General features: G+C 36.9%; 2 protein-coding genes across 2 annotated transcripts; both read left to right on the top strand.

Moving 5' to 3' along the window:
- The first annotated feature begins 2,498 nt into the window (after positions 1–2,498).
- On the top strand, positions 2,499–6,498 carry LOC145897805 (protein unc-119 homolog B-like). Its single transcript, XM_082986250.1, has 5 exons — positions 2,499–2,736; positions 3,116–3,220; positions 3,739–3,850; positions 4,423–4,595; positions 5,133–6,498. The coding sequence occupies exons 1-5, from the start codon at positions 2,568–2,570 to the stop codon at positions 5,246–5,248; spliced, it is 675 nt and encodes a 224-aa protein (XP_082842376.1). The 5' UTR covers positions 2,499–2,567; the 3' UTR covers positions 5,249–6,498.
- A 4,150-nt stretch (positions 6,499–10,648) lies between these two features.
- Positions 10,649–11,314, top strand: LOC145897985 (uncharacterized). The gene is made up of 3 exons (XM_082986439.1): positions 10,649–10,854; positions 10,936–10,967; positions 11,151–11,314. The coding sequence occupies exons 1-3, from the start codon at positions 10,649–10,651 to the stop codon at positions 11,312–11,314; spliced, it is 402 nt and encodes a 133-aa protein (XP_082842565.1).
- Positions 11,315–13,381: the final 2,067 nt, after the last annotated feature.

The following is a 13,381-nucleotide window of genomic DNA, read 5'->3' as shown; positions in this document are numbered from 1 at the left end:
AATTTGGGACGCGTTTGGGCTAAAGGCCAAAAGAACTGCTGTGTAGCGTGTAGCGCCGCCGATCCGCAGAAAAAGCTCGTTACAATATATTTGGCGCATGCAGCCTCGTCTCCTAGTTGTGCTGGGTTCTGTTTACAAAAACGACTGGAGATAATAAAGATAATTTTAGTCCTGATGCAGTGACAACCGTGAAACGAAACTTCTACGTGGACGGTTGTTTGAAATCCGTCAAAACTGAAGTAAGGCAATCAAACTGTTGCGGGATCTGTTGTAACTTGGAGGATTGCGACTCAGAAAATGGAAAAGAAAGGCTCGCCTTGCAACTTCTTATATGGGAGCTAGATCTGGGTGTCGAACGATCAATTTTGCGGACCAACTCGATTTCAGTTCTACAATGCATAAACAATGTGATGCGAGTAAACGTTTTTGTACCTTTGTCGCCAACAGATTAGCAAAAATCGAAGAACGATCAGATGCGTCGCAGTGGAGGGATGTTCCTACTGAGAAGGCTTGAAGTGTCTTGTTTGTTCGTTCGTTTTCGTTCTCGCTGTGTGTTTGGATGTTCTCATGGGTTCGTACATCGTCGGGGGGTATGTCACAGCGATAATTAACGCTTGACTGATTCGGGTTAACCTTTAACCAGTAAAGTGTTTTGTATTCATCCGCACATGTGCCTGCTTTAGGACGACATGTTTGTGGGGTGAAATTATACTACTGTTAAACTTTTGCTGTTATAAGCTAACTAAGTTTGATCTGGTTTCTATTTGAGTAAGGGGTAAGACATAATGATGTATGTGTATTTGGTACCTTGAGGGAAACACTAGCCACGGGCTCTTACAAACATGCTGGGTCACGCCACAGTCGGTACGTCGAGTTTTTACTTGTGTTGTTTAAACTCGAAGATACTTTTACACCGGGTCACAAAGTTTTTCCAAACTTGATCCACATATAAGCCTATGTAACATAGAACTCTGTGCGAATGTTAACGCTACGATTTCGTGTAGTATTTCAAGTTAAATTTATAAACAAAAGCTACAGATGGTGGCCCTGTTTACACCTTAACATTAAAATTCGCACAGATTTATGTTTTACACATACTTATTCGTGGGTCAAGTTTGGAAAAAAATTGTGACCCGGTGTAGTAGTATTTTCCGTTTAAACTTGGGAATTGCGCTTTGACTCGACATAATTTGCGAGTCATATATGTTTGAAATGCAACTGATTAATGCAGATAAAATTTGGTAACTGTGGTAATAGGCGTAACTTCGCCGCATATTGTTTGCAATACTGTACTGTGACGTGACAACCTGTTTTATATGAATGTTGTGGTTTACAGAAAAACCGCTACTATACACTTGCTACATCAAAACACCAACATTCAAATCAGGAGTGGGTTGTCTTGGTTGCGAGTGGGTGGACGTGTTTTTGTCTATAGTGCTGGAACGAACAGCGCAGGACCAGGCTGCGCACAAGCGGTCGTCAATGGATAGATCACTGATTAGTCGCTAAACAGGTATTCTGAAAGCTGCTCTTGAACCTCCTGGTTTAGAGTATATCGAGGGTGCTATGGTCTAGTCTGTATAATTATACGTTGGTGTTACGTCGTAACTTGACCCCACCTTCATTGTGACACAGTTTGGAATTTCCCTTTTTTGTATAGGTAGCCTACGTACAATTGTACACTGTGGACATACGCTACATGTAGCTCATTTTCATATGCTTGAACAAAGGAATAATTTGCATCCACTGCCAATTGGTTTTTCATTTTTTTGAAGAAACTGGAATAACATCAACACTATACCCATTTCCGCTGCTTTGTGCATTGTCTGTTTTGGTTTACCGACTTGTTTTTAATGTCTATATAAAATATCCTAAAATAGGGGACGACTGGAAAAAGGATTTAGCGATTTTTCAACATTTTGCAAATTTTTAAGGATGACGTCCCTCAACAAGGATGTCACACATTCAGAAAGTGTAAAGAAATACATTTAAATACAGTTTTGACTACAATATAGCTTCGAAGACACTTGCCTATAAAATAAAGAAGGTGGAACCCTTGGTGCTGGGTTAAACCTTTCGTAAATTTTTGTTTTGAATTTTTTTTGTAAGTTGCTGCTTAAAAGAGATTACATTATTTTTCCTGTTTTTTTATCAAAGAATCATATAATACTAAAACAGTTCCATGCAAAGAATAGATCGATGCAATTTGTTGAGCGTAATTATTGTTCTTCTAGTGGCCAAGTAAATGTAATTTAGTGTTTCACGTCAGACGTCACAACCAGGTGAAGTGAAGAAAGAGAGCAAACAGACAAAGTCAACACGAAGGTATGAAACAGCAAATACTCAGAAGAGAACAATAGCTTTGGGAAGTGGACGATAAACTTCGGCGACGCGTTTTAACCTAACTAATTCAACACATATTGGGGATACTGATAATTATTTGCGAAAGAAATGCCTTTTTGTATTGCGTTAAAATTTTCTTGTTACATTTTAGTTGAACCGTCCAGGGTTGCTGTGAAGGACAGGTTTATGTATCAATTTTGAAAGATTGTCTGTTGAATAAATACATGGCAAGTTCACCTAAGACCATGAGTGGATCAGGAAACAGCAAGAAGAAGGGCAGTTTCCTATCAAGGCAAAAGCGGAAATCAAAGGAAACTGTAACAGAAGAGGATTTGTTGAAGAAAAGCAACATAACCCCAGAGGACGTGTTGAAACTTACCACCACAACAGAAAGTATGTTGGCCAAAACCAGATTGGAAAAAATCTAAAATATCGATCTTACACAAAAGTTTACTGATAATCCATAAAAAAAATAGCGGATGTGTTAGATAAAAAAACCTTTTGTTGTAAATCCTCCGCAGAAACTGATTTGGATCAGTTCGAACCAAGGTCCACTGGCAGACTGCAGATTGCCCACCAAATTACAATATGTATTTGTGTAAATTCACCACAGCAATCATGCGAAAACAGCTCAATTATTTGATGATCCTCGTCCTTGCACAAACTATGTACTTTCCAATCTTGAGTCTACAATTAACTACTTATTTTATTAGCGAGGAGTATTGTGGAGTAATTGATACTGTTTCTTATATATATTTGTTTTTTTGTAAAGATTATCTGTGCGCTGTGGAAGACAACAAATATGGAATAGATTTTACTCGCTTTAAAATTCGAGACATGGAAAGTGAAGTTGTTTTATTTGAAATAGCAAAGCCAGGTTTGTTCCACAATATTTCTGAAACAATTACTTTTACCAATTTAGAAGGTTTTTGTGTGTACATTAAGTCATAAACTATTCAGAAGAAAAAGGTTCACATGTCTTGAGTGCACATTTTAACAGCCAATATATGAATAAGTAATAACTATTTGCCTTGCTTTGTAACGGCGAGCGTTTAGTGCTTATGTTATTTGAAGATGTTCTCACAAAACTATGTGTAAGCTAAATGACTTGTACCTTTAACGGATCAAGTCACACCCCCACATTTCCAAAATAAACTTTAAATACACATATACATGTATATTGTATTTGGTTAACAGTAATAGGTAGACACCCACCTTGCTAAAGAAATACAGTTGAAATTTAACATTATAATAAACACATCTAAAGTGCAAATGGTTAAAAAACATTATAATGTTCAATAAGCATTTACAAAAATTAATTAACTTTTGATTTGAGTACAAATATTTACAGTGTTTTAATATTATCATTTTGACATGTTGTTTATCCTGGAGTAGAAGACCCAGCTGAACTGCAAGCCCTTGCAGAGTCCGGTGATCCAAATGCTGGTCGATTTGTTCGCTATCAATTTACTCCCGAGTTTCTTCAACTTAAGACCGTTGGAGCAACGTGAGTCTATTCGGCAGATTGCCAATGCATGCATGACACATGGTAGCACAGCTCATTATTACTGACATCTTGCATAAATCATGACCAACCAGCATTTGCAAAATAACAACATACTTTATTCATGGCTCTATTGTGCTGAAACTAATATTTTTTGCACCTTTTGGTGGTAGTCGTTTTGTTTAATTAGCCAACTGCTGTAATGCAACACATGGTATTTAAAATCCCGAATTTGGAGTGTATGTGTACACCAAAATACCTTTCGAAAACACTTGAATGTTACATGATCAAGTATGGCCCTAAAACTTTGTTATACTGCTGAAACAGTATGTGCCTATTTGCGTAGGAATAATCATAAAAATAAAGTTATTTAAATTATAGTAAAAATTAAGTTTATATTTACATGTCCTGAATACCAAATGAGAACAAGTTTATATTTTTTTCCATATTTGTTTCTGCTGAAAAAAACGTTTTATATAATTTACTTTCTTCACTGTATTTTTGTCCATTATGTGTTGTTTTCCTATTGGGTTTAAGTTTTTAGATAATCATGGCAGTTTTTGATCTTACTGCAGGGTGGAATTTGTAGTTGGCGATGCACAAGTGGACAATTTTCGCATGATTGAACGGCACTACTTTCGCGACCAGCTGTTAAAAAGCTTTGATTTTGACTTCGGTTTCTGCATCCCAAACAGCAAAAACACTTGTGAGCACATCTACGAGTTCCCCAAACTTTCTGCAGATCTTAGTAAGTTAAAAAGTAGTAATCATAGTGCACATGTTTTATAATTGGTAGGCAGATCAGATTAAACTTAAAAAGAACTTTTTGTCAGGCATTCCAACATAAACTAGTGGTGCCATAACTGTTGTTTGCAGTAGGGATGGGCCATTTAACAGGCAATGGTTTACCTTTCTTTGTGATATGAAGCCCACTCACAAGGCAGCACTTTATTGTCTAGCCACAATGGCAGGTTTTGTCACCGTGGTTTAACTCAACTTCAGTCAACCCTAACTGGAACACGGCAAAACAATATACTGCGCCTCTCCCAGTACCCCATATTAAATTTAGGACTTGTCGATTAGTCTGTAAATCCCATACATGTCTAGTTTTCTCAAAAATATATATCTTTCAAAATGTTTCATAAACAAACCTTAAAAATGACAGAGGGCCTTTGGCAAGGTTTACTTAATCTCACTGTTCAATTCAAACAGAATTTTTGGTCACAGCCAGTCTTGTAAACAGTAACGAAAATATTTATCTAAAATTGTTGGTTTCTTGTTTTAGTGAAAAGCATGACTGAGAATCCCTTTGCCACCAAGTCTGACAGTTTCTACTTTATCAATGGAAAGTTAATCATGCACAACAAGGCTGACTATGCATATAACTCACACCAGGATTAACTGATACAAATGGATATTGAGAGATTGATGATAAATGCTGGTCAGGTTTTGCTACAAAGTTTTTTTTTGCTTGAAATTTGAGCAGTGGATCAATGTTCTATTGTCTTGTGCTCGCAGCTTTTCCACAATTTGCTGCATGACAAGCTTTATGCTGTTCGTTGTTAAATAATTTAGACTGTTAAAACTGTTTTGACCAAATATGTTGTTCTCATCAAACGGTACAAATATGCTTGAGGGCCCATGTATGGTTCATAGGATATATAAACCTGGACCAAAGTGTATTGCAGTTTTTGGTTGGAATGTTTAATCTGTTCATCAGGGCCTTCACTTCTTAAAATGTCACTTGGCAATGGTCATTCACTGTGTAAGCACAGCGAGTACAGACTTGTTGGCAAACAACGAAATTTCGCTGTTACAGTAATTTGTGCATTGTGCGTCCTGATTCTGCCAAAACCAATTTTCCCTAAAATTGCAATTGGGCTGACAGATCTCACACCCCGCCACTTATCACATAATCCTAATCAGATTAGAGTTTTTTGGTCTTGCTGGCCAATATGATATTATTCAACGTGTGTGTAAAATCTTTGAGATGGTCTCTCAGTCTAATTGGACATTTACTTCCAAAATGAAGTCAACATTTTGTCTCCGCCCAGCAAAAGTAACACTTTCTTATACACTACCCACTACTTTCACTTACAGCTTTTGAACTTAATTTGCACATAAGATGGAAATGCACATGCTATAATCCAATAAATGTTGAAACAATTCTGTAACAGTGCTTATTTTTTCTTATACAGTGTGTATCGTTTTGGCAAATTGACACTATTGTGCCAAGAATTTCATTGTTTCTTGCTCCAAAATGTTATACCTAAAAAAAGACAAATTTGTAAGCAAAGTCGAATGTAGTTTTCGTAACAAGGCTTGGATATCTGTACAAATCATTTTGTGCTTCTTGTGTGTTTACAGAGGCCAAAACAAAATCTGTTTACTTTTTTACCGCCCATTGTTCTCGTGTGCTTTAAAAAGTATTAAATAAACAAACACACGTAACTTCGTGGTAATTGTTAGCTGTGGATTGTGCTGGGATGAGATCAGTGTGTGTTTACTTCCTCTCGCTACTTCGACTTATTAATGCATGAAATTGGAACCCTTTTCATTTTATTTTATTAATCTTAATCAAAATGCTTGTTTATCACAAGAAAATTGGCAAATCCTTGTGAGTGAACCAGCGAAAACGATTCTGTTGGAAACACGGCCCTACTCGGACTCTGAGTCGCCCCATCCATTTTTTTCAATGATAACAGCCATGTTTACTATGGTTATCTATTTTTTTGACATGTGGAATTTATTCGTCGCCAACTTGAAGTTTGTAAACGTGAAAATATTAATTGCCGTAAAAGCTATTTCTTTTGTTGTTAAAAGGTCAGGTGCAGAGTGACTATAACAAATAGTTTTGTTTATCTAACACACGGCATTGTTGGGTTGTAAGGAATTCAGCTTGCACTTTCGCAAAGCTTTTTGTGCAGTCAAGTGCGAAATGGTGAAACAGACGGGGTTGTTGATAACCAGGATACATCCTGCCTGTTATCGACAACATTGATCTGTAATCTTCATCGTCGATTGACCGGCAATCGATTGTGTGCAGCTAGCGGGAGGGCTGTGGATCGGCTGTAACAATTACTGTAATTACAAGGCGACCATACCGTCATCAATGAATGTCAATGATAAGTCGTCATTCAGTTAATAGATTAGTGTTAATGCAAGAATAAATTTCTCACAAATTACTCGGTCCGAAAAGGTTTTTTGTCAACTCACGCAGGGTAAAAGAAAAAAATTATACTGAAACGATTGAATTTACAGGAAAAATAAACTATTGTCTTTTCGTATACTATGGGTTAAATTTTTCACTTAAGTAAATAAATTTAACTATATAACTATTTGGGACACGCCAGCCGTTAAATTCTTACCGTTCCGGCTTAAATACTTTTGGCATAGCACTCACTACCATCGTGGTTCGAATCTCCGTTTATTTGCTCGTACTCAAATTGTAAGCCTAAATGTGATTACAAAAGTACTCTTGGTTTTGTTCAGCAATGTTAAACCAAGTCTTACTGGTCCCCTTTGATGACGTTAGTGTGGTCGCGGACCCTGCTGAGATTCAAGTCCGGGGAACACGTCACAATGCGCTTTTGTATGACATAAAACAACGCTGTATCGTACATATATTATAAAATACGCAATCGGCTTTCGAAAAAATTTGTCAATCACATAGCAAGAGTGTTTAGTGGTGGCACTCCACGTATCACTGGTAGACAACTACTATGGTTTAGTCGTTCTTTTTTCTCAAAATCGACCATATGTCCCGAAACTTGATGAAAACGGGTTGGTGTCCACTGATGTCATTTGATACAGTGCGAATTCAATCGCTTGTCAGTCAACTAAATCAAAACAACAGAACAATCAATGCTTAAAACTGAATCCCATTTAGATAAAAAAAAAAAAAATACATTATTGTTTTGTGGAATTTTGAGTTATTCGATCCAGTGTGAGACAAACCCCTTGTCACACCGCTCATGCTATTTAACGAAACAAAGGCCATATGTATCCCGGCACGTCAATAACAAAAAAAATTTAATATTCACGAGTTTTTCAAGTAAGCTATATTGCGTTTTGTGAATGCAATATGCTATGCCAATCGAGTAATTGGATATTTGTTCCGTTGTAAGATGAGACGGTATTGTGCAATTAAATGGACAAGGGCAGATTGACACTTCGCTGCTTCATTTATTTTGCCAAAACGGCGCCAGCGCTGATACATGTAATATTAAATTCTATTATCTTTTCTCCACGAAAGATTGTTTTTGATTTGAGGCATATGCCGTCAAACAAACAGCTAATGTGGAGAATTTTGTAGTATGTTAACGGAAGCCCAGCATGCCTCTAACCCCTCGCTGTACATTTCTGAGAATGTAAGTCACCCGAAAATATGTTCCACGTGAAATGGACACCGATAAAACGTAACAGTGACTGAGTCAATCGACATAACATTAAACATAATATAAGATGGTTTTTGCCTGATGCCAATTTATTATTCAAATCCTGAAACGAACTCACATGTGTTCAGTGATCATACCTGTATTTATGCTCCTTCTTTTCAAAGAAATTTACAAACTTCAAGAGCTGGATCCTGACTTTGCCGAGTTGTTGAACGATCTTAAGGAGCAGGATGAGCTGAGCGAAAAGATGGATGAGCTTAACGTTCCGGACGAACTATTGTTGAAACCAAATGAGGTCGAGGAAATGAGGAATGAAAACGATTCCCAAACTGCACAAACCCAACGTGTAATTGATGACGTTTACGGTTCTGTAAAATTTCGCTTTAATAAAAGGAAACTGTGTGAGTAATTTTGGGTGATGGAGGTAAAATGTATTTTATCAAAATAATAAAATTATAATAATGAGGTTAATATTCCGTTAACGTGTTTTCACAAATGTGCACGGGACAAGAATCTCATTTGTGAGGTAACTAACTAGATGGTCAGGACAAAGGGCCAATTAATATGCTTTCGTGAATTTTTAACATCGAATAATACATTGCAGTATAAGTAGTGCAACAAAGACAAACACACAAAACAAAACTGGATTTTAATCATCGTTATATCATCGACTATTATAGCATGCAGTATATAATGATCAATTAGCTAAAGCTCATAAAAATCTCAAAAAACATGGAATCGCTTCAACTTCTTATAGTTCCCTGTTCGCATTTGTCAACCTTTTTTTGTTTTGTTTTTAACCACAACGAAGGCAAAAACTATGCCTGGCCGATACCAGAGGGATGTTAGTTGACAAAAAGAAATCGCCAGTTAACAAAACTTTGAACGCGGGTTACTCGACCGCTCTACGAGGTAGCAGCTTGATTTTTTTACACGTAAAAGTTCATAGGCTGATCAGTATAAAGATACCAAAATTATTTTTTAAAAACATATTCATATACGGTTATGAATATGATATGCGTATTATGACATACAAGTTGCAAAAACAAGTTTCGCTGGCAAAAATTGCAAATTGCTTCATTATGGCGTTCCCTCATGTCCACACTACAGTTGAACCACTAAATATATATTTGCTTTTAGAATGAGATTAAAAATAACTTTAAAAAAAAATTGGTACAGGTAAGAAATGATCTGCCAAATTAACTGTAAAATTCTTATTTATAAGCAAAGTGAAGCCAATAATATGACTTTTGTGAGCTCCAGACACATGGCCACTGTTTCGACCCATAAGGTCTCATCAGGGCAGCTTGGTGGAAGTCGCCCTTATTGCTGGGCTACACGCCACACTCATCAACGCCTGATGAATATTTTTCGGGCGGCGAAAGACGATACAATGCGTTGACAGTTGTGATATCCAATACGATACGAATTCAATCGCTTGTCACTCAAAGCATGCGAAACAACAATTAATAATAGTAATATGGCAGAAACCGTACACACCCCTTCCTGTCAATAACTATTATACTGGCAAACCAAGATTTTGCCAAGAATTATTTCTTCAAAATAGAAACTGCCAACCATTTTGTAAAAACCATCATTCATGTCATATTGTTTTAAAACTGGGGTTGCGTTGTCAAAATTGGAAACAAACTTTGATTTTTCTTCCGGCTGTCGAATAAAGGCTTTGTAGTTCCAAATGATTTTTTTGTTTGACACAAAAACGATTTTATATAGATCTTAAATAAAATACCAAACAAAATAAGCCGAGTATGAAATTGTATTTACTTTCGTTCAGTAGTTAACAAAGCTAAGCAATATACAGATAGTAAAATAAAAAAGGTATTATTTAACCTTATTGTTTAGTAAATGTGTTGAAATTCAAGATCGACATTTAACTGAACCAAACCACCCACGTTGGGATTTACATTTCATCAGCAGGATCACCGGAACCTTTTTTTACTGTAGATAATAATTAAGATTTGCTTTGACTTGTTTATATTTATAGGAATGCATTGATTAATTTTTGGCAAACTTAAAACTAAAAATTGCTAATCGGCCAAAAAATTGGAATATTGACGAAACAATCGCATACCCAACAAAATAATAACGGGTCATTTTTTGGCAAATTGAAATCAAAGTTTTCCTCCTTTACGTCCTGCCATTCGTGCCACAACAAAAGGCCATAAAAATCATCAGAAGCTATTCTTGGGGATCATCCAATCAAACTGTCGAGAGGTCGAATACATATGGCCACTCTGGATCATACATGTCAATCAATGCGCTTTTAGCACAATATAAGGAGCTGCAGATACTGCTCATCAACAGATTAGCCTATACAGCGAACGACATAGGAAACACCGTCGAAATGCTGTAAAGAACATTATTTGTATTTGCAGGTTTAGCAATGAACAAGCTAACAATATTCGCTCTTCTCTTTGCTGTTTTGCTCGTGGTCGACGTTGAGGGATGGTGGGGTCGACGACGCCGTAGACGCAGTAGCCGACGCCGAAGACGATTTTGGAGGGCTGCTTGGGGACACGTAAAGAGATATGGTGTCACCATTGCTAAACATGGAATAAAATACGGACCAACGATTGCTGCAGCTCTAGGGTACAGTATACAACGATAGTGACAATACCTGTAACGAGTTTCATTAGCAATAACTAATATTGTTTCTTGTTTTATTTGCAGCGACCGACAATTGGAAGATCTCTCCGATGAAGGTTTGCGAATTATATTTTCGCACTTTTTGGCCCAAATATAGAAAATAGTTGCACCCCAGCGATAACCATTTTGCTTTAAAACTTAAATCAATTAAATGCCCATGTTTCAGAACTTGTGCAAACTCACATGAAACAGGTGTGTAAATTTACGATAGTAATCATTATTTTATTTTCTAAACGCAGAAATTGCCAAACTTCAAGAGCTGGATCCTGACTTTGCCGAATTGTTGGACGATCTTAAGGAGCAGGATGAGCTGAGCGAAAAGATGGATGAGTTTAACGTTCCGGACGAACTTTTTTTGAAACCAGATGAGGTCGAGGAAATGAGGAATGGAAACGATTCCTAAACTGCACAAATCTAACGTTTCAATGGGCCTTTCGATTTTTTTTGCTTGATTAAGAAAATAAATAATTTTAAAATAACATTGTGTGTATAGTTGTCGAGCACGAAGTTAATTACATGAGAATATTTGAGGAAAACTTCGACTAGTGCGTAATATCTTCATAGAATGAGTTGAAATCCGGGGCCCCAGGGCCAAAGACGACCCACACGTTGTCTCGCCATGCGCCTTCAGTAAAGTGAGCGATAAACGAAAATCAGTCAATGTTTGAATGATGCTGTTAAACTACGGTTTTGTCTGAGTCTGCTATATTAAATGTCTTCTCATAGGGTTCTTTTTATATTTTTAGTTTTCCAAAAACTGTATACTGTACATGAGAATTTTTTTTAATTAACAAAAGTCTCAGTCGATGTAAAATTTACTGTAGGCTGCAGGCGCCGCATTTCCAGCCAAATAAGTGTATTTGTTTGTCCCGATAGTATGTTAAGGTTGATCATCTTACCTGATCAATGGGTATAAACCAAAAAAGCATGCATGAGTAAATGTAATTGAGGTACACTGCTCCGACGAAATTAGCAAGTGCAAACAATTGCAGGATGGATATTAAACGCATGAAAATCTTGAATAAAAATTTGTGATGATGATGTGACCTTTCGATACGTGCAAGCGAAAAACTTATTACGCCAGTGAGTAACGACAAGTTTTGCTTAGCACAGTCCCACGATGTAGACTTTCCCGTTTTCGATCTAGACAAATTCTATTGACGGCAGCGCTATGTTAAACATCGTAACATAATCAAATTACATAAAACTGCTGCATACATAAAAGCGAGCCATGCCGTGCAACTCAAAATAGAAGGTATATGCTGTGTGATTTTCAAAACTATCGAAAGAATTGTTCAATTTTTTTCATGCGAATACGAGATTTGGCAACTAAAAACCGAAACTAAACACAGTTACGTAATCAGCAGAAAACAAACACAAGCCACCTGCAGCTGATGACAAAAAAAGCCCTGAGAACAAAAGCTGCTATTAACCAGTACAGGATATACTATTAACAACAGGTCACATTCTTGGCACCAGCATGAGTAATTGGGAGGAAATTCTGCTGTGGCAACGAATAATTGGCAACACGAGCTGGTGAAACTAAGCATGGTGTGCATCCGTTTCAACGCCTTGTTTTTGTAGACCTGCATGACGTAAGTTGACGTGTTGCATTGTAAACTTACAATATGCAAATCATATTATTTTCTAAACTCACAAACTTTTTCGTCATCAACTGCTGGTGACGTGTGTTTGTTTTGTCGTGAGATTCGTAACTGTGTTTAACTTAGTTTTTTAGTTGCCAAATCTCGCAATCGCATTTTTGTACACGATACAAATACTTGGAGCTGTTTATGCAATAAAGCAGACTGCCGTTGAAAGCAGTATTGGTTTTTATTCAAAACACAACATAATTTTGTCATGCTGTGTTGCATTTTCCTTTGGCAGTTAGTCACAGATGGCAACTGTTTTGGTTTGAAAATCCCAACCGACTCCATACACAAATAATTGAGCAAAAACAACGTGGTACTCATTTGCATACCACGAATTATGCGTTGAAAGAAAAATTCATCCTACGCAGACAGTCTGTGCATTGCTTCTTTTCCGTTTGTTGATGCTTAACACGGTTTATGTGGCAAAATGCACGTTATAAACAACAGCTTTTCCTGAAAATTGCCATGTCATTTGTCCTGTGATCAGCAGTCGAACATGAACTCGAATTTTAGTTTGATGAAAACAGTCTTTTTGTGGACTGGATCAATATTAAGTGAGTGGAGAACCCTCTCCATAACAAGGAAGCACTAATGCTGCAAAGTTTTTCAATGGGAAGTCTCCTCAGCTCAATAGCAAAAAACAGGACAATTCAAATATTAGTCATCAAAATTCGTAAGATTTGCTGGATGCTCGATTAGTAATTATTTCCCTCCATTAGTAGGCATCGACAGGAGGAAGGAAACTGAACTCATACCTGTTTCCATGATATGCCCACATATGTTTCCAACTCCTGAATATTCCATGCGCGGTAAACTCA

This window comes from Ascidia mentula, chromosome 4 (genome assembly GCF_947561715.1).
Source record: "Ascidia mentula chromosome 4, kaAscMent1.1, whole genome shotgun sequence".
Taxonomy (NCBI): domain Eukaryota; kingdom Metazoa; phylum Chordata; class Ascidiacea; order Phlebobranchia; family Ascidiidae; genus Ascidia; species Ascidia mentula.
Note: the sequence above shows the minus strand (reverse complement) of the source record. Positions and strands in the feature narration are given on the sequence as shown.